The 20,655-nt window shown below is 35.5% G+C and overlaps 1 protein-coding gene across 4 annotated transcripts in view; it reads left to right on the plus strand.

Moving 5' to 3' along the window:
* The window catches only part of PDS5B (PDS5 cohesin associated factor B), a 97,403-nt gene that overhangs the window by 52,266 nt on the left and 24,482 nt on the right, over positions 1-20,655 (plus strand). For all 4 annotated transcript variants that reach the window (XR_008435849.1, XM_053971106.1, XM_053971108.1 and 1 more), the window contains exons 14-24: positions 846-927; positions 4,099-4,147; positions 5,646-5,785; positions 5,861-5,976; positions 6,942-7,047; positions 8,655-8,815; positions 9,453-9,576; positions 10,350-10,508; positions 11,292-11,360; positions 15,611-15,747; positions 20,225-20,348. Coding sequence is in view for 3 of the 4 variants with exons in the window: in XM_053971106.1 (XP_053827081.1) it covers positions 846-927; positions 4,099-4,147; positions 5,646-5,785; positions 5,861-5,976; positions 6,942-7,047; positions 8,655-8,815; positions 9,453-9,576; positions 10,350-10,508; positions 11,292-11,360; positions 15,611-15,747; positions 20,225-20,348 (1,267 nt within the window). In the remaining variant the exon portion in view is untranslated. The remainder of the gene's footprint in view (positions 1-845; positions 928-4,098; positions 4,148-5,645; positions 5,786-5,860; positions 5,977-6,941; positions 7,048-8,654; positions 8,816-9,452; positions 9,577-10,349; positions 10,509-11,291; positions 11,361-15,610; positions 15,748-20,224; positions 20,349-20,655) is intronic.

Genomic DNA, 20,655 nt, shown 5'->3' on the forward strand with positions numbered 1-20,655 from the left:
TATTTGAATCTCCTGAATTTCTTGTATTGCCTGTCCAAAGGTATGACAACTATAACAAACTAAAATTATTAATAGTATACTAAAAAAAAAAAGTTATTGTTCTAGTAATATTTAGTGTAGGCTAAATGAAAATGCAGAATAGATTCTTTTAAGTTACTTGCTTAACTTGCTTATTTCAGGCAACGAGTAGCTTCTGAATTCTACAATTCTTGTATGCAGCAGTACTCATTTTAAAGACATAGTTTGTTCAGTTATTTCTATAGAAATTATTTTTTTACTTGTGGATTCTATAAGTTTTGTAAATGCGGCTGTGACTTCTATTTATATGGCTTACTATTCCTGGAAAGTGTTAATTTTCTATTCTGCTGAGTATCTTTCATGCATCTCATATAAGCTTAATCATGTCCACTTTTCACAATTTATTCATCTAGTAGCTGCTTCCTGTCTGCAAGAAAACATTTGTTTTGGTGATAAAAATCTTAAACATCTGCTTTAATGTACTTTTTGGTATGTTTTTAGAAGAGTAATTTCAGGCTTCTACAAATGAGTTCTTAATGGACCAGAGATTAGTTACTTCCTCCTTCTTTGGAAGGCAGCGTACTTAAGCATCTGAAATGAAACTTGTTTCAAAACTCACTTTGTTTCAGTCTATTATGGCCAAGTACATTTTCCATGTTATCCTACTAGGAAATATTTAGCCTTTGCTCACTCAGCAGTGAAAGTTCAGGTGATAAGTACATTTCTGAGTCTAAAATTGAAAAGACTGTAAAGACTCATTTTGGACAGTTGTGTTACTCCTTGAATAGATAATTTTGACAATTCCTTTAATATTTTTCTATTTTTAGAGCATTGAATGAAATGTGGAAATGTCAAAATCTCCTACGACATCAAGTAAAGGATTTAGTTGACCTAATAAAGCAACCCAAAGTGAGTTCAACTTATCTTTATTCCCCAGTGAATATGCATTTTTAGTTAATGTACTGTTTTTAAATTCCCTTTGTTTGGCTAGTTCAAGCTCATTTGTAATAGCAGAAAATACTGTTAAAGTCAACTGATACTCCATTAGACTACATTTGCTGAAGGAAATGTGTATACAAATGTGTTTGTAAAATTGAAGAGGAAAAGGGTGTTACAGAAATTTCTAAAATGTTTTGCTGGTCATTTAATACTAAAATATTTTGTTTTAGTGTTTGAGTTGCATCTTGCCAGGACTATTCTGGCTTATGAAACAGCATATTCTTTTTGACTGCCAAATCAAGTAATTAAGAAAAAGTACCTATATAAAACTTCTTCAATTATTATCCTACATGTGATTAATAACTTTGAAGGAATTGGGATATTTTTGTCCCAACAGATTATGCATTTCTCTTCCCTCTCAGAAATTTCCTAAATATTGTATTGGAGATACCAGATGACAATTTAATTTTCTTGTTTACAGATCTTGCTCGGAAGGGAAAAATGAAAATTTATTGAGCATTTAGGATATTGTCATAAAGTGAATTTTTGTTTGTTTTAGTTACATCTATGTTCATACTCACGTTTGGGGTAGGACAATTATAAAACTAAATTCTTGATATGGTTTGAAATATAATTAAAACTTGGCTTTAATGCTAGAGGTTTGATCTGATGCTTTTTTTAACAGAAATAATATAGAGTAGAAAATGTTGCCATGCTCAAATTTCTACGTGCCTCTGTGTGTGATTTTTATTTTCAGTATGTGTATATAGTTGTACCGAGATAAATTTAATGATTATCCATTTGCTGGAATTACCTGAACCATGAAGACTGGGTAGCTGTATGGTTGGATTATCTAATGTATCTCTTTAGAAAGGCTAGTGTCTTGCTAATACAGAGATACTGCAGTGAAATTAATAATTTTGATTTAGTGTATTAAAAACATGCTGTAATGTATTAAATTCTAAGTGCAGTAAAGGCTAGCACAACAATACTTCATTGTATTTTGGTGACTGTTTTGAAATGCTTTTCATTTACTGTTTAGTGTTCTTTGGTGTAGGTTAAATACATTGATGCATTTAATACCTGAGTTAGTTCAGGATATTTTCTGCTTTTCAGTTGAAAGTGAAATTTCAATTTTTCCTTTTGTTTTCAGGGAGTTGTAAAAGTTCTTTGTCAGTCGTAAAATATCAAATATGATACGGAATTTACCAGGAAGGTTTTGATGCCAGCATAAGCATTGCATTCAAGACAGTGCATGTTTTTGACATGTTTGCATTTGTCCATCTGGATTTTATCCTATTTTTTGCTCTTAAATGCTAGTTCTCTGCATTGGATATTCTCTTGAATAATAAGACTACATGGGGGAATTTAGATGGCTTGTGGTAGAGCAGAGCAGGGAAGAGAGGTGTCTGAGGGGTGATCTGTTCTTTAAAGTGTTCATTTATTTGCTTTTATTTCTCAATACCAGAATAAATAAGTAAAAATTTGTGTAAATTGACATACTAAATTAAGTAAAATTCCTTGATGCAAAACTGTTTTGCTGCCTGCAATGGCACCTCAGACTATCACATACAGTCCAAGTAATAATCTTGAGACAAATATCTATTATCAATTCGGAGCTATGTAAACATTTATTTCTTTCCGGAAACAAAACTGAGATTAAATAGTAACCTTTTAGAAAATGACTTTTTGTGTGTGTTTTCACTTCTGTCTAATTTCTTCATGTAATCATTATAGCTTAGTTGTTGATTTGTTCTCCTGTGGTTGTTATTCGTGTGCCAAGTGTAGGCATTGTGAGAGCTCTCAGAGATAAAGTGGAATAGGACAAGAAACAGTGTACAGATGTTGCCACAAAGAAACTTTGCTTAGGTAGTAAGAAAAAAAAAATTCAGTAAGAGTGACCAAATATGGGAGCAAGTAGCCCAGAGATGCTGCAAAATCTTCATCCTTGTAAATATTTAAAATGCAACTAGAAGTTTGCCTGAAGCAAAATCTGATTCTGCTTTGAGTAGGTGGTTCAACTGTGTGACCTAAAGTTGTCACTGCCAACCTATATTATTCTGTAACTGTAAGTCTTTGAACTTCCCAGTCTACCTTTCTGCCACTTACTGAAACTCTACGGGCATCCTCCTTTTTTCCATTTCAAGGCCTCCTCAGACAAAGCACTATGGAGGAGGCTGGAAATGTGTTAAGGGAAATTTTAATGCTGTTGGTCATAATTTCTCCTGACTTAAGCCAGAAGGGGTATCAAACTTGCCTTTAAGACAAGTTACTTTTCTGAAGAGCAAAAGCATAAATCACAGCTTCTCTTGTTTTGTCCTTCTGCAGTGGTATACAGTGAAATAAAATACATAACCTTCCCTGTTCATATGTAGAAAAGTGGGTGAATACTGTTTTGTGTCTATTGGAGTATAATCTTCATTTTCTGCAGATGAATGCAAGATTATGTAGATCAAGTGCCACAGTAGATTTTCTAAAAAGAAATGTTTCTTAAACTTCTTTAATCTGTCATAATTCAATAGAGTTATACTACTGCAAGTTAATACTTCTGCCTCAGGTTATTTGACGTTTGGCTGAATTATTAGTTGTTTGCTCAATCTCTTTTGATGGGAGCTTTAGTCAGTACTTGAAGACTTAGGTAGTATTAGGGGACCAGAACAGTCAGGATGAAAGAAACTCCACAGTACAGTTTTTTTCTCCTGAGTCACAAGAGGTTCGAATATGGGAAGTCTGTATCTGCTGACAGCATTACTTGAATCCTGTAAATGATATCTGATTTCTGTCTTTTATAATTTTTTTGTCTGAACATGTGAGTTCAGTTGTGACAGCTAAGAGCCCTGAAAATGATGACATTCTTCTGAGACTACACACTGCAGGACTAGCCCATTTGTGCTGTTCATAAGTTATATGGTAGATTGAAAAGTAATAGAAGTGTTTTATGTAATTGATCTGTAGTGATGACCTTTTACTTCTGTCTACATTGAATTTGCAGTGGTGGTTTTTGATTTCTAACACACTGATGTGTTAGCAGAATGGATGCTGACTTGTTAATGCAGTCTGGAATCTTCCTTATTCAATATTCAAATGGAAATAAATAATGTAAAATTTTTACTTAATCCATTTTTCTTTTGTGACTTGCAGACAGATGCCAGCAGTAAAGCTATATTCTCAAAAGTGATGGTTATAACAAGTAAGTCAGTAAAAGTATTTACAGTGTCTAAAAATTACAGTATAATTATATTGTTTTCTTGCTTTAAAAATAATTTGGGGTAATTTTATAAAAAAAACGTTTTGCAGCAGATAAAATTTAAAGGAAATCATTATAAATGTGATGCATCAATATGCTTTTAAGAATGAAGGCAACTCTAAGGAGAATTACTCTCTTAACCGTAAGAAGACATTAGTCATGAAGCCTATCACATAGCATTTTGGCTGCATTGTGGTCTAATTCAAGGTCTAGATGATCTAGGGTGTTAATGTCTATTTTAACATTTATTATAGAGTATATATTAATAGATGTTAACTAAACTACTAAGCTATGTACTAACTTACCTCTCTTCTGAGGTTTTTGTATTGTAAATGTCATTGGAATGCAAGAGAGTTTGGATTTCACGAGCAAGGAAAGCACTTCAAAAACTGAAGAACTTATGTGTAAACTGAACTATTGACAAAGAAATACCCACCAACCCAAAACCAACACTTTTTGTTCCCCAGGCCCACCGTGTCAATAGCACTAAAAGTAGTATGAAGAAAAACTTGCTTTACGATTCTGAAAATTTGTTTTCAAATCCACCTTTTTTTTAAAAATGCCATCTGTTCTGGCAAAAAAATATACTACATAAGACTGCACATTTTTGAAAAAAATACGGTGGAAAAAAATGAACTGTGCTGCTTCATTGGCCACGATACTAATCTATTTTTCATCAGTTTGTATTTTTACTCATACTTTTAGTTCTTGGCTTATTTTTTAAAAAAAAATCGATACAGCAAAACAAAATCATAATAGGACTTGTTTTGAGCTAACCATCCTGTAGCGCTACACCACATTCTGTACCAGCTTTTCTTAACACTGTCTGGACCAAAAACTATGAAGCATCTTAAATAGACTAATTCTTTGCCAATAAATTGCCTTGCTGTAATATAAAACATAAATATAAAATGAGAATGTAGTTGAAGAAATGCATTTTAAATGCCTCCTCTTTTTGGGGATGTTTTAAGCTGTTGTAAAGTTTGTTTCCTTAAAGCATTTTAAATGCCATTTTTTGTTTTTGTATGTTTGTTGTAAAGCTTATGTTTCCTTAAGGGGTAATTTAGCAAAAATACCCTTTTTGATGTTTTTCACACTTGTTGCATTGGGTGATCTATATACAGAGTATATTTTGTTTTGGAGTTTAGGCTTTGCAGTCTGAGGTCAGCTTCAGCTGTTAGTAATATTATTAGCAAGAGCAACTAGACAACTAGACTTGCTGAAAAATGAGTGTGAAGGGTGGGGAAAGCAATTAGCAGAGGAAATTTGTAGAAATTTGTGTCTTCATAGATATGTCTGCTTATTTTGAGGTGTTTTGTGGTTTGGGTTTATTGTGGTTTTTCTTTTTGTTAGTTTGTTTGGGTTTTGTGTGGTTTGTATGATGTTCCAAACTTGTGCAATTTACAATACGTAAACAGTGATTTATTTTGGTTATTTAAAGGAAACCTTCCTGATCCAGGGAAAGCTCAAGATTTCATGAAAAAGTTCACACAAGTTCTAGAAGATGATGAAAAAATAAGAAGTCAGTTAGAAATGCTTGTTAGCCCAACATGTTCTTGCAAGCAGGCTGAAGGATGTGTGGTAAGAATTGCTCTTAAAGGGTGAATATTTTTGGAATAAAATTGATTAGAAATTTAATCACAACTTATATTTCAGAGGGAAATAACAAAGAAGTTGGGCAATCCAAAACAACCAACAAATCCTTTCCTGGAAATGATAAAGTTTCTTCTTGAGAGAATTGCTCCTGTGCACATTGATACCGAATCCATCAGGTATTTTTTTGTGTGTTGTCAGCCACAGACCACAGGGTTTGAAATTGGGGTTTCTTACTTTGCCTTTAAGCACAAGCAGTAATAGGCTGGGTGGGTATGGCTTAAGGCTTGGTGACCTGCAATGTTTTCTTCTGTTTCATTTTGTGTGGGGGTTTTTGTGTCCTTGTCCAGAATGTAGTCACAAAACAATTGCATTGTCATTCAGCGTAGCTGGGATGACTTGTCAGTAAAACTGGATATGTTACTGATGCACAAAGTGTGGTTTGTGACCAGCTGACTTATTTTAAAACAAATTTCTGTCCAGACTACTCAGCTGAAACTTTCCACCCAGAATATTAGCTCATAGTGACATAAACAGTAATGTAACTGAAGAAGTAAAGGTTATGATGATGAGGCAGCAAGACTTCAAGGAAGAGTAAGCCAATGAAGTTATGGTGTGGGGAGGATTGTGGAAATTATTATTGCTGAAATGATTATTTAACTAACAGCAGTATTTGAAATAAGCCTTATTGTCAAGGTCTTATAAATTTGTCTTCAGCTCTTAGCAGAAATGTTAAATGGTTATTTTTTTTCCTCTTGGTTAGAGACTAAGTATTGTAAACAGTTAACTTTCCATCAATTATTAAGAATCTGTAGCGGGTTGTAACCTCAGCATAATTCTTATTGAGTTTGTTGCTTGTAATGCTCAAATTGTTTTCTTATTTTGGTCATCCTTCCAGAGTAATTTGTATATAGTTCTGAATTTATGATGCATAAATATTTTTTTAATTCAATGCTTCATAAGCTTTGATTTGGATAGGAGATGAAGGCAACCAGATTATGTATGTAGCTGACATATTTGGTTTATAACAGGCTTATGTTTTAAATAAGTTGCTTTAAATAAGATTGTTTTCACAAGTTTAAAATATAATCATAAATGGTGGAATTGCAGTAACTACAAGGCCATGTTTTGTTTTCCTCTTCAGTGCCCTTATCAAGCAAGTGAACAAGTCTATAGATGGAACAGCTGATGATGAAGATGAGGGTGTACCTACTGACCAGGCAATCAGAGCAGGTCTTGAATTGCTGAAGGCAAGTATAGTCCTAGTGGCCAGTGAGCATGGGAAACTTTGCAAACAACTTTGTTAAAATAAATTTTTAGTTAGCCCTTACTGCTTTTAGTCAAAAGTATGTGGTGCCTACCTGGTTTGGGTTTTTGTGCTGTATGCTCTTTTTATGCGGTACATCAGTAAGGTTATTTTTTAAATTATTTAGAAGCTTTTCTGGAAGCCAAAAGTAGTTGCGTGTGAGACAGCAGCAGCGGAGTTTTCGTTATTAGAGTATGAATTCGGCGAGCCGTAAATATATACTGTGCTATTGCACATCAGTGCAACACTGTGGTTCTTCTGTGTTCCACATAGGTTGGGGTCTTACCTATTTCAGATATGAGTAGTCTTGAGACTGAGCTAACATAGCAAAGACTGTCAAGTAGTCCAACTGGGGGTTGACTTCAGAGGCCTAAAAATCTAAATGACTCCCATACTGAAGTTTCCAGAGTATTTTAGATGAACTAAGGACAGATTCACTGGAAAGGGTGTGGCTCTTTATCCAGATGTGCACATTTAGATAAAAGTGCACAGAAATGCATCTGAGTAAGAAAGAATTAATCATATTATAAAGGACTGTATACTTGAATGAAGGCTTTCAGGTCAGTATTTACATATTTGTATGAACTGGTGTGACACATTTAAGGAAGGAAGAGGAGTAAGACTGCCCTAAACTAAGAGGTCTACACATCATCAGAATAATATAAAGAGGACAAATATAGGAGTCCAGCACTGGGAATGCCATGTAATGAAGTGGGAAGGAAGGTAACTTGGTTAAAAGAGAAAACTGCATATGAAGAAGTTTCTAGATTTTGAGGATTGTTTCTCTACCATGGGTCAGAATATTATGTGGAAGGAGGCTAATAATCAACAACCACTTAAAAATTAAGACCAAATTTCAGGGAGGATCAGTTGAGGGTTTCTTTATTTCATTTTTTTAACATGGGAGGACTGTCATAACAGAAAACAATCAAGTTCAAGAATCTGAAGGAGAGGTACAGAATCTATTAAATTGATGTGGAAAGCTTGAGGGACTAGAGACCCTATTGAGTATATCTGTATTGCTAAATTTCACTTCAGAGCAGAATCAGTTTTTCCTCTGAGGAAACAAACATGAAGTCTGGAGGCACACAAGCTGGATTCCTTTCAGAGGTACAAAATTGAGATGGGCTTCTGAAGGACATGTTGTGTTGCATTGGCTAAAGTGGATTTAGTCAGTCTAAAAATACTCTGAAGCAAAACTCCTGAAACATGAATATTGCTTCCTTAGCATCAGTTGTGTTTCTCTTAAGACCTGCTCCTGCTGTGACCCAGTACTTGGTAATGTAGATGTAGCCACTGAGAAGTACATGGTCAGAATAATAGGAGAAGAAACTGAGACTGGGGAAATAATTTAAATCTAATGAGGTAATGTATAAAGGCAGAACTTTAGGAGCTACTAAAGAAATTAAGGGAAATGTGGATCATGAGTCAAAACCAGGGAGAGTATTATAAATGTTCCAATATGGCAGTGGAAAATTACTCTTGATGAAGTGTCCTAGTATAAGTGGACCTTTAAAAACTGTTAACATGGCTTTCATCATATTTTGGCAGGTACTTTCGTTTACGCACCCTATCTCATTTCATTCAGCGGAAACTTTTGAATCTCTCCTGGCTTGCTTGAAAATGGATGATGAAAAAGTGGCAGAAGCTGCATTACAAATTTTCAAAAATACAGGAAGTAAAATTGAAGAAGACTTTCCTCACATACGATCGTAAGTTGTGTATCTTACTCTGAGCAGTGATCTTTACTGTATAGGATTTTGGAAGTTCTTACTCTTCCTTTCATCTGCGGTAGCATTATTCTGCATTCTTTTGGAAGTATTACTTCCAAAAAGAGATTTTGAAAAACTAAATTGTAGTGCTTTTTGAAGAAAGGAAGTGAAATGAATATACCAAAGTAGTGACAGCTGGTATGTCACTCATACCACTATAATTTATATTGTTATATTGTTGCCCTTCAGAATTACATACTCTTTCCTAGGTTATATATATATATATATATGCGCAGTGTAAAAACATCCCTTGCAATTTAATGGTAATATGTAGGCAAAAATATTTCCAAAAGAACATTTAGTACCTGTGCCTGTTTTACCACGTAATATTTTATCAACAAAATTAGGGGTTTTTTGCTTACAAGTTATGTAAATAATTTTTTCTTCTTTTTTTTTTTTTTTTTTTTTTGAAGATATTACTCAAACAAAAGCAATTAGTGCTTTTGCAGAAGTGTTTTGGGTTTTATATTTGTATCTGTACTTCTTTGTTAGTTTGAAATTTTGGAAGATTTTCAATTTGTGAAATTATTTATCTCTTGGTCTGTTTGTCTATTTGTTTTGTTACACAACTGTTTAGTGCTTTGCTTCCAGTATTGCATCATAAAGCTAAAAAAGGACCCCCTCGTCAAGCCAAGTATGCTATTCACTGCATCCATGCAATATTTTCCAGCAAAGAAACACAGTTTGCACAGATATTTGAGGTAACATTAAATACTTAAGTTACTTTTACTGATCTTTTATATTGCATATGTAAACTAAGGGATTGTTATTTGCAAGTTGTAGCAGATTCAGGAAATAAGTTTTTCTTCTTTCCTTTTCTTCTTACATGATTTTGGCCTGAAGAATGGTAGTAGAGGGTGTTCTTGTGTCTCATGATTAGTCATATTTTAGGTTATGTATTTTAAGAGCTGATAGAGTAAAACCAAGTGTTAGGCTGTGTACTAGAACCATGAATTATTTATGGAAAGACGAACCATATGCTACTCCTTATCCCTGTTGAAAATCGTCAAAAGTATTGAAATGATTGCAGAAGTTATGGAAAACTGAATTGTGGTACAGACTAAATAAATTTTATAGCTGTACCTGCAAATGTACTTTTTAATTAGTAGCCATCAGCCTCTTATCTTGAAGGCTGAATCATTGTCCATTACTGGAATTGCTAGCTTGAGATGTAGTTCTCCCACAAGAATGTAGGATTTTAATCCATTGTTTCCTAAATGGTCATGCTTGAGTTGTCACTTTTTGAACTATCCAGAGGTGATAAATGCTATGTCTGTCATCTTGACATTTCCTCTGACTTGAGGAAGACTTGATGGGTTGGTGAACGTATCTTTAAAGTTGAATAATCAATAGTTCTTTTGAAATTGTATTTCTGAAGGAGACATGGACAACTTGGTATGAAGCTGTCATTCCCAGCCCCTCAGTAAGACACATATTGTATCAGTAATACCTGAATTTGTTGCCTATTTTTTAGCCGCTGCATAAAAGTCTGGATCCAAGCAATTTTGAGCACCTCATTACACCATTGGTTACTATTGGCCATATAGCCATGCTTGCACCTGACCAATTTGCCGCCCCCTTGAAATCTTTGGTTGCTACTTTTATTGTCAAAGATTTGCTAATGAATGATAGGGTGAGTATTTTTTAAATCTTATATTAAGAGTATGCTTTTTCTCTAGTATCATACTCATCAAGTGCTTGGGAGAATATTTGGCATGCTGATTCTGCTTTTTGTATATGGTAGTCTTTTGATTTCCTCATGTAGTTTGACTCCATTCAAAACCCATGGTACAGGTAAGGAGAGTTCTACTAATTTAGGAATCTTAAAAAAGTGATGAGCTGCATAGCACAACATTTCATCACTCATGACTTGGCCTTTATTAAAAAGGGGAAAATTGTTATGGCTTTACTCTGTTTCTTATCTTGAGTGAGTTGTGATTTTTAGGAAGTATATTACATTTGAAATTAAAATACACTATTTAAATGGAAGATTGAATTTCAATTTTTTGAACAATTTTGTATTGATTCTAAAGTGATTATGAAGTCAAAAAAATGAACTCATGCATTGTTTGAAATTGCTTAGGGAAAGATACACTGTCTAAAACAGTAAAATGTGTATGAGGTTCCAATCTACTGGATATGGAAAAACTGTTATTTTTCAAAGCAATGGCTATTATGCCCTAAAGGAATAGTTTTCAGGTAATAACAACAACCAATCCCATTACTAATCTTAAATTTGCTGATTCTTGGATAGTGAGATAAGTCACTTCTGTTGTGGTTACTTCTGTAAGGTACAGGAGGCATACAGCTGACCAGGGAGTGCTGCTGTATTGTTTCCAGAAGCAAACAGGAAAGAGGAGGTTACAAGTTTCACTGAAGAGTAACAGTACAATAACAAATGTAACATTTTGTTTAGCTTCCAGGAAAGAAGACAACAAAACTTTGGGTCCCAGATGAAGAAGTGTCTCCTGAAACCCTTGTTAAAGTGAGTAGCATGTACTATGTTTTCCTGTCTATTATGCTTATAATATTTAATAAGGATTTGTTCTTGGGAACATACTTTTAAATTATTATTTTATGCATAAATTTCCATACACACTTCATTAAGTTTTTATATAAGCTCTTTCTAGGTGTAGTTTTGCTTTCTGACACTTGACTGTGATGATAACTAGATTACTTATAGTAAAATTATTTTTCCCCTCCTCTTCAATGTAGGAGATAAGTAGTATAGAAATTTTGTTAAAAGTCTTTCCTTTTTCTGTTGAATTTTTATGCCATTCCAAGAAACTTTCAGTGTTGTTTTGGAAGAAGAAAAATGAGGTTTGGATTTGTCAGTTTCCTCAAATGAATAAATCTGTTACCTTGTTTATTTTTCTGTGTTTGCAATGTGTATTAGATAAAAACTTGGATTTAAGAAAAAAATCACTTTAAAATGGTGGGGGGTTTGTTTTGATACTTTACTTAAAAATGTCATCTCAAGCTTTTTCTTATTTTGGATTAAGTGTAATACATTCTCTGTACTCTGTAAGAGATACTGTCAGTCAATTTTTCAATGAATTAGAAATAGACTCATGATGTGGAAAATCTATTCCTATACCTGTATTTTGTTTTTAAATACCCTTCAGAATAGGGATAGATTTTTGCTTTCACTCCTTTCAGAATGAGATGCTTGTCTTTTATAGTATGCTCTATGTTATATCAGTTGTTTAGTTTCTAATGTCTTCTGAGTAGAGTGGCTCTGGTTTTAAAAAGTTCTTTGCCTTATCTCAAATTGTTAAACGCTTCTCAACAGACCTTCTTTTCTGCTAGATTAGTAAGTACTTTGCTTTGCAGTGTGGTACAGAACACTTTACTGGAAAGGCTTGGCTTTTTTTGAAGTTGATCCGTTGCTTTTAGTTTTTTGACTCCACAAAGGATATTTTTCATATTTGTGCAACTCCATAGTTACACAGTACACTCCCAAAATTGTTAAAAGAATGCACCTTGGTTTTAATTTAATGAGGTGCTAATTTTAAATAGACATTATTTCACTTGAGTGATTATACATGTAACTTGAAGTAGTAAATATTAATTGTTTCTCTTGATTATTTTAAATGATTTGTGAAGCTGTAGTAACTCTCTAAAATGTACTTTTATATTGATAAAATTTCTCATACATTTGGCTATTTGGAAGGGAATTAACCTGCAGAAATTCTTAAGGCAATTTGCAGTTGAAGCCAAACCTGAAAACTGTAAGAAGAATTTATTTGCAGGTGAAAACAGGTTATTGTGAAAATTGATTTGCAAATTTAATTAGCATTTATTACTACTGCAGAGCTTAAACTTAATGTATGCTCTAGACCACGCCATTAGTTTATAAATTATTTCTCTCTGATAGTGTACTTTTCTTCACTCTGGTTTTACAAGCCTCTTTTTCATTTTGTAACATTATTATATATCTATTGGGGATTTTAAAAACTACCAAGTTGGTGTATGAAAGTGGGAAGGACTGCTGAAAACTAAATTTTAGTATTGTCCAGCCTAGCAGATGTAGCCTGATACAGGATAACCTTAGTTTTGGGTGCTAAACCTTGTATGGAAGGCTCTCTGCAGAGAAATGTTTCAGTACAGTATTAACTATGAATTGGATTAATGATTGGATTAATGAGTTAGACTGGAGTTCCTAGGCCTGGCACTTGAGTTCTAAAGCAATTGTCTGTCTTGGCAGTGACCTGTAATGTGTACTGTGCACCATGCAGCGGATTGAGACTTGTGTAGTAGCAATGATATTTCTTGTTTCTTTCTATATAACTGGAATATAAGGTTTTTAATACTATTTCTCTATGCTCAAACTGGGCTTTGTTTCGTTTTCCACTACTGACAAACTTGTAGCCTTTGTAGCTCTGAAACCTCAGGCAGTAGAAACCTTAGCCAGCCGTTGCCATAATGGTGATGTAGTTGGAAGACAGTGTTGTCTTTGATATGGCTATGTCTCATTTTCACTTTCTTTTCATGTTGTGTAAAATAATTTTTCATCTCAGAGGAGAATTCTAGGCTCGTGGAACATGAATTGAAACAAGAACTTCAGACTGAATATAAGGAAAAGCCTGTGAACAGTCAGACTATGCAACAGGTAGCAAGAGGTTGCAGGTTGCCAAGAGAGCCTGTGCAGTCTTCATTCTTGGAGGGCTTTAGACACCACACTGCATAAAACTGAGACCAGTGTGGTATGATTTCATAGCTGACCTTCCTTTGAGCAGGAGATTGAACTGGAAAACTCCTAACACTCCTTCCCACTGGAATTATCTTTTAATAGCTAGACTGTTTGGTTGCAAAGGGAGAATTTAAAATATGACAGCAGTCCAAACTCATGTTTAACAAAGTCTTTGGGTAATCAGTAATAGTGACTGGGGGAATTCTCATGCCCTGAACTAATTTCATGGGAATGCTTAATTCTGAATGGTTGCTGGAATGTCATCATATCATTAATGCCAGCAAAGAAATAGGGAAACTAGTGGGGTCAGACAAAAATTCTGAAGGAGGTGGGACTGGGACCTGACTACATGGAAGGAAGACTAGAATAGGTTTGGATAATAACACTGGGGAAAAGACATTATGGAGGGAATTACTAGAAGCCAAGGTTGAAACTGAAATTGGTCAGGGGACAAGGTAGCCTGTATCTGTTCCCTGGCTGAATGTGTCATTTATTTGGAGACCAAGGAGAGCTGTTATATTTCCATCCTCCCAACAAATGGGAGGCACTAATGGTTACAAGTCCTGGTTGTGACATGAAGAAACTGAATTTGTGAGCTATGAAAAAATCTGATGCTCTTATTATTATATTACAATTATTATATTGAGTTTGATGCTATTAAAATCTTCTGGCAGATACTTACAGCTGTTCCAGTGGAAGACCCTTTGAAAGTGAGGGCAAAACAAATTCTGCTTCTCAGACTCCATTTGCATTTTGAGTTCTGGAGTGACAGACATCCTACAGCTTACTGGTATTATCCAATAAGGTGGAGCAAGCGGACTACAGTCCTAAAAACTAAACTCACATAGAAGTGATAGTCCTAGAACTGAGATCTGATGGGACCATTTTGGTCAGTTCGTTTCAAGGAGTAGATCAATTATGCTATGATAAATTTAATTTGTTGATATTGTGAATGTTTATATAAAAGTTACTAGAATTGCTTTTCCCACTAATGAGAATATTTGAAGTTACCATATATGAAAAGTGTAAGTTTTCTAAAGCTTTTGGGTTTTGATCTTCAGAGTTCATTATTTTGTTTTGGTTTCTTTTTTGGTTTCCTTTTTTTTTTTCCCAAAGGACATCTATGTGATTTAGATGAGCATTTTCATTTTGCTGTAAGAAGATACTCTTTTTTTGTTTTCTTTATTGTCTTTGCTGTCATATGAAAGGATAAAGGGATTCAAATACTAAAACAAACTTAATCTCCAAATTAATGTTTTATTTTCACTAAAGAAATGTGAAATTATTCAGTGTTTCATGATAGTTGCTGGATTCTGCATACTGGCAGAAGCTTGCCTCAAAACACTTGATGTTTCCATTGGGAAAACCAAGTTATCCCTCCCTGACTTTGAGGCTTTTCTTTAAATAGCTGTGAAAAAAGTGTTATTTACTAGGGTAAGTTATTGTAGTACAGATTGCTGCTCTTAACAGTCAAGATGTCTATTAAGTGTTTTTTCAAGTATGTGTCTTAAATTTAAACTCAAATATGACATAGATAAATAGAGAATATATAGGGCACAGGAATTTAATGCCAAGGTCATGGGTTCAGTCGCCATATGGTTCATTCACTGGACTTGTTGATCCTTGTGAGTCCCTTCCAACAAAGATGAAAATGTGTTCTGCTTTTTGATCCAGTAACATTTTCTTAGCAAGTATAAACTGTTTCGCCTATTTCACAGTATTTAATGGATGTAAGCTCAATTAAGAAAATGTTTTCAAAGGACAAAATGTGATTGCTTTTAGAAGAAGCAGCTCAAACTTTGACTAAATGTATAATTTTTATTTGCTGTAATACATGATTGAGACTTTCAGTGAAAAGTTGTTGTCTAGTGAGAGTATGTCTGGTTATCTTTCAGTATTTAAATTATGTTTTGCAGTCCTGACAGACATATGTTTGTACCAGCAAAAAGCACTTGGAAAAATACTATGTGATTAAATTAAAGATTATTTTAAAAATGTGGCTTATGATATGATTTGACATTTTGGTATAAATTTTTTTTCAGATTCAGGCCATCAAGATGATGGTTCGATGGTTGCTAGGGATGAAGAACAACCACAGCAAGTCAGGTACTTCTACTCTGAGATTGCTAACAACAATATTACACAGTGATGGAGATTTAACAGAGCAGGGGAAAATAAGGTATGTAACAGATGGTGATGTTTTCATGTCTGTGATGATGGAGTGGGGGGAGAGTTTTAATTGAAGTAGTGTTTAAACTATTCTGCTAGACTGCTTAACAATTTATACATTTTATTTCATAAGATGTGATAGTAAGCTTGGCTGGTTCCTACGTAAGTTTGCTGAGTCTCAGGTTTTGTAACACTGTACACACAGCTGAATTTTAGGCTTAATATTCTTGCTTTTATTTATCCCTTCAATAGGCCATTACTCACATAGCAGAAACAAACTGCGCAACTTCCTCCTTCCCACTGAAAATTGTTTTTGATTTTTTATGCAGCTTGCTGTTCCTGGTGTACCAATTGCTGTGTATGCTAAATGCCAATGGGTGGGCTTTCTACTAAAGAATAATAGTGTGTTGTATAAACCAGGTGGAAATACTTAGTACACAAGACACTTCTGCTTGGAGGCAGGCTAATCTACCTTGAGGTCTCTAGAAGTGAAAGCAAGAAGGAAATGTGTAAACAGGATTAAATCTCTAAATAAGTTACCTTTTAGGTGACTGTTAGACAACTTGTTTTTCTGGGTATCTTAATCCTCTGTGGTAGGAAAAGTGACAAGTTGTCAGCTGCTATTGCTTGCTAAACATTGAAAATTTATGTCTACAAAAGCCATTAAGGTCTTGGATAGATTGTGCCAGTATGTTTAAAAAGGTTCTGATTTTCAGGTAGCGCTAATGTTATACAGTAGTTATGCAGATAGAACCATATTGTGTGTTCAAAATTGCAAATCTGAAAGCTGTCTAGTATATTATCTTTGTAGCAATTGTGTAGTCTGTTCTAAAGTTCTTTGTAAACAATTGTTTTATAGTTTTAAGTTCTGTAATGTGACCATTCATAGTAGTTGCCAGGGAGTTGAGTGGCAGTAATTCAGCTTTTCAGCATGACTACTTGGAGCACATGGTTGGCTTATGCAGTAGTTAGTGAATAGATCAGTTCTGTGGACCCTGTGTGTTTTCATGCTTGGAATGATGATTCCTTACTGTGCATGTTTCAGAAATTTAATTTTCCCACTCCTTTTCTACTCAGAAAGTAATTATATAAACTAGAAACTTTATATAATGATGTGATCAGCTCTCCATTTTTAAATAAAGTTAATGGATGGCTAGGGAGGGATCCTTTCAGGGTAGGGAGAAAGCTGCAGTGACATATGATGTTGCTGTGGAGGTAACCCTTCATCTCCAGAGCTTGGAGCTCTGCCTAGGGATGGATGTTGAGCCAATGGAGAGCTTATGGGTTAAGACTGAAGAGCAGATTGCTCTGGGTAACATCCTGGTGAGTGTCTGCTGTGGGACCCCTGACCAGGAAGAGGCAGTGGATGAGGCCTTTAAACAACTGAATACAACGTAATGTATGCAGCCTTTGGCCTTTGTGGGGAAATTTAACGTCTCTGATATCTGCTGCAAGAGCAACACAGCAGTGCATAACAATCCAGGGCAGCATCAATGACAACTTTTGACACAACTGGTAGAGGAAAAGGGGCTCTCTGCTGGACCTCATACTTGCCAGCAAAGATGGGCTTACTGGGGATGTGAAGGTTGAAGTCAGCCTTGGCTATAATGACCCTAAGATGGTGAAGTTCAAAATCCTGAGGTCAAAAAAGGGATCAGAAGGAAGATTGGACTGGACTTGAGGAGAACAATCTTGGGTCTCTACAAGAATGTGTGTGTAAGGTCCCATAGGATAAGGCCTGGAGGGAAGAAGGGCCTAAGAAAGCTAATTACTTAGTATTCAAAAATCACCCCTCAGTACTCAAGAGTGATCACAGCAGAAAAAGCGGATGGATACTTCAGCAAACTGTACCTGGATGAGCAAGGTGCTCCTGGCAAAATTCAAACACAAAAAGAGGGATTGGGAGCAGCCCTGCAGAGTAGTGCTTGGGGACACTGGTGGATGAAAGTGTGGCCATGAGCCAACAATGTGTGCTTACATCCCAGAAAGCCAGCTGTGTCCTGGGCCACATCAAAAGAAGCGTGGCTAGCAGGTCGAGAGATTTGATTCTGCCTCTTAGCTCTCTCTGAGGCTCAGACCCTACGCAAAGTACTGCACCCAGCTCTGGGGTTCTCAGCACAGGAAACACATGGACCTGGTGGAGCATGTTCAGAGAAGGGTCTCAAAAACAATCAGAGGGCTGGAGCACTTTTATGTGGAAAGGCTGAATGAACTGGAGTTGTTCAGCCTGGAGAAGGGTCTAGGGAGTCCTTATTGTGACCTGTCATTACTTAAAGGGAGCCTGTAGATAGAAGGAAGATGTTTTTTTTACGGTAAGGGTGATGAAACACTGAAACAGGATGCCCAGGGAGATAATAGCTGCTCCATCCCTAGAAACATTCAAGGTCAAGTTGCACAGGCCTCCAAGTACCTGCTCATTGCAGGGGGCTGGACTAGATGAGCTTTAGCTGTCCCTTCTGGCCCCAACTATTCTATGGTTGCATGAAGTATACAGAGGGAGGAAGCAGAGATGGGTAATCTGGCAGGAATACAGGGAACACCATCTGAGATACAGTTAGGAAAGCCAAATCCCAAATGGGATAAAATCTAGTGAGAAGTGACAAAGGCAACCAGAAGAGCTTCTCTAAGTAAATAAATGACAAAAGGAAGACTAGGGAAAATGTGCACCCACTGCTGAATGAGGCAAGAGCCCTGTTGATGGGACATGTAATAATTATTTTGTGATTCTCACTATTGCTTTTCAGGAAAGCTCCAAACTGGTAGAAGGGCCAGTCTGTTGTCTCTGTGTGAGCAGTGCTGCTTACATTTACAATTACTCTCAAAACCTGAAGCAGAGGAGATGATGTCTCAGGCCTGTTAGTTCTGCATGGAACTTGCTGACACTTCCTGACCTTTGTTCTTCACCCATTGAGTGCAATAAGGATATCTTCTTTCTGACAATGCTTTCTGCATCCCTTATGTGCAAACCTGATACTGCTCCTTCTGACTTCAAGTAGGCTTTGAAAAGAGTAAAATTGTCCATTCAGTACAGAACATAACCTTTTAGATTGTACTTGATGTGAGGTCATTCTGTGTGAGTCAATTTTAGTGTTCATGGCTTGCACTTGTCTTTTAAACACTGTTTAAGAATCTGCTAAGCATAATTGAATTAAGTGAAAGTGGCAGGGCTCAGGAGCCTTTGATGCTGTTGAGGCCATCAGTCATGTTGTAATCTTCTCAGTGTTGTTGCCCTCATCAGCCCTAAAAGTGACTCTGCCTGTATGCCTCTTGAAATCCATACAACTCTACCTTTCAGTGACAGTGTAAGGGAATTTTTTTTTTTTTTTTACTTCAAAGCATGGTTCAGCCTGGAGTGTCAGGTGAAGGCAAGGTCCCATTTGGACAACAAATCTCTTCTCGTGTTCATCCTTCACACTTTGAAGTAGTAGGATTGATGACTTTCTTGAGTTGCTTTTAAATCAACAACTGATTTCTTCAAGATGTTAATCACGTGTAGGTTAAATTCACCAGTCTTGTATTTTTCTAATATCTAATTTTATCAATAAACAGTATCTCAACTGTCCTTTCCAAGTCTTTCTTTTTAATTTTATAAGTCATAAATAGTCCTACAAAATTCAAGATTATACAAATTTTCTGTTTGTGGTTATGTAGAACAACTAGATTTAATCTTGCATATCTTTGTAGTATCTTTGATTTTAGTCAATACTAAGCATAAAATAAGACTATTTCAGTATCAGAGGATACTAGCAGTTGCTGAAAGTATTGCTATTAGATGTGAAGTTGAATTGAGATTTTCTTGAAATGCCATCTGCATTTTTTTCACAAACTAATGCTCACCAAGAGAAAAATTATTAAAAACCTTTTGGAGTTTCGAATGTCATAGTTCTGTGCTACAGAAAATTTGCCACACATCTGATAGACAGCGTTTTCAGTGGTTGCATTCAAAGGACATTTTGCTATTGTCTTAAAATAAAATTCACTTAGTCATGTATTACAGTGTCTAATTAATCTTAATTTATGTTGGCCTGAAGCATGGATTTTGAGCTAGAAAAGTTTGGCAACTCTGGGGACTAGAAATGAGCGGGCTACTTCTTTGGCACGACTCTCCTGCTGAAGGGGGACCAGCAAGCTGAACAGAAGTATCTTACTGCTAGATGTGGTCTCTGAGGGGCAGTATGTCCTGTCTTGGCTCAATTCACAGCTAGAACTGTTTCACAAACTTTTAGGAAGTTTGATTGAAAATTTTTATTGCCAGGTTGGGACCAGGTAATGGTAAGTGGGAATAGGCTATAAAATGCGGTGCCATGAAAATTATTTTGGGTTTGAAATTGCTTCTGCTAGCACGGGGGTGGCTAAGTTCACAGAAACTTCTTTCCTTTGAAGTACTTGTTTTTCCAGTGATGCAAACTTATTAGATTTAGTTAAGTCAAATAATTACATAATTTTTTTACTAAATAACCTTCACAATCCATGTGCTTGTTTTTCAGTAAACCTGACATGTCTCGCTTGAGGCTGGCTGCAGGGAATGCTATTGTGAAGTTGGCACAAGAACCTTGTTACCACGAAATCATCACCTTAGAACAATACCAGCTGTGTGCACTAGCCATAAATGTAAGGAAATTGTTGAGTGTTGTGGGTTATCAGCAGATGTATGAGTATATAGTTGTTTGTTCTGTATGTTATTTCTGTGAATCTGGTTTTATGCAATATATTCAGCCTTGGCATGAAATTATTTCTCCATTACATAATCCTGAAAACTCATTGTAGATGAGAATTAGATCTCTACTACTGGGCTGTCAGTTGGGGGAATACTTAGAGTAGTCAAATGTTAGAATACTGGTAAACTAAGAAATGCAGGATGTATTTAAGTAATACCCCAGCTGCATTATAATATTACTAGAAGTTAAAATGAGATGAT

The sequence above is a fragment of the Vidua macroura genome, chromosome 2 (assembly GCF_024509145.1).
Source record: "Vidua macroura isolate BioBank_ID:100142 chromosome 2, ASM2450914v1, whole genome shotgun sequence".
In the NCBI taxonomy this organism is placed as follows: domain Eukaryota; kingdom Metazoa; phylum Chordata; class Aves; order Passeriformes; family Viduidae; genus Vidua; species Vidua macroura.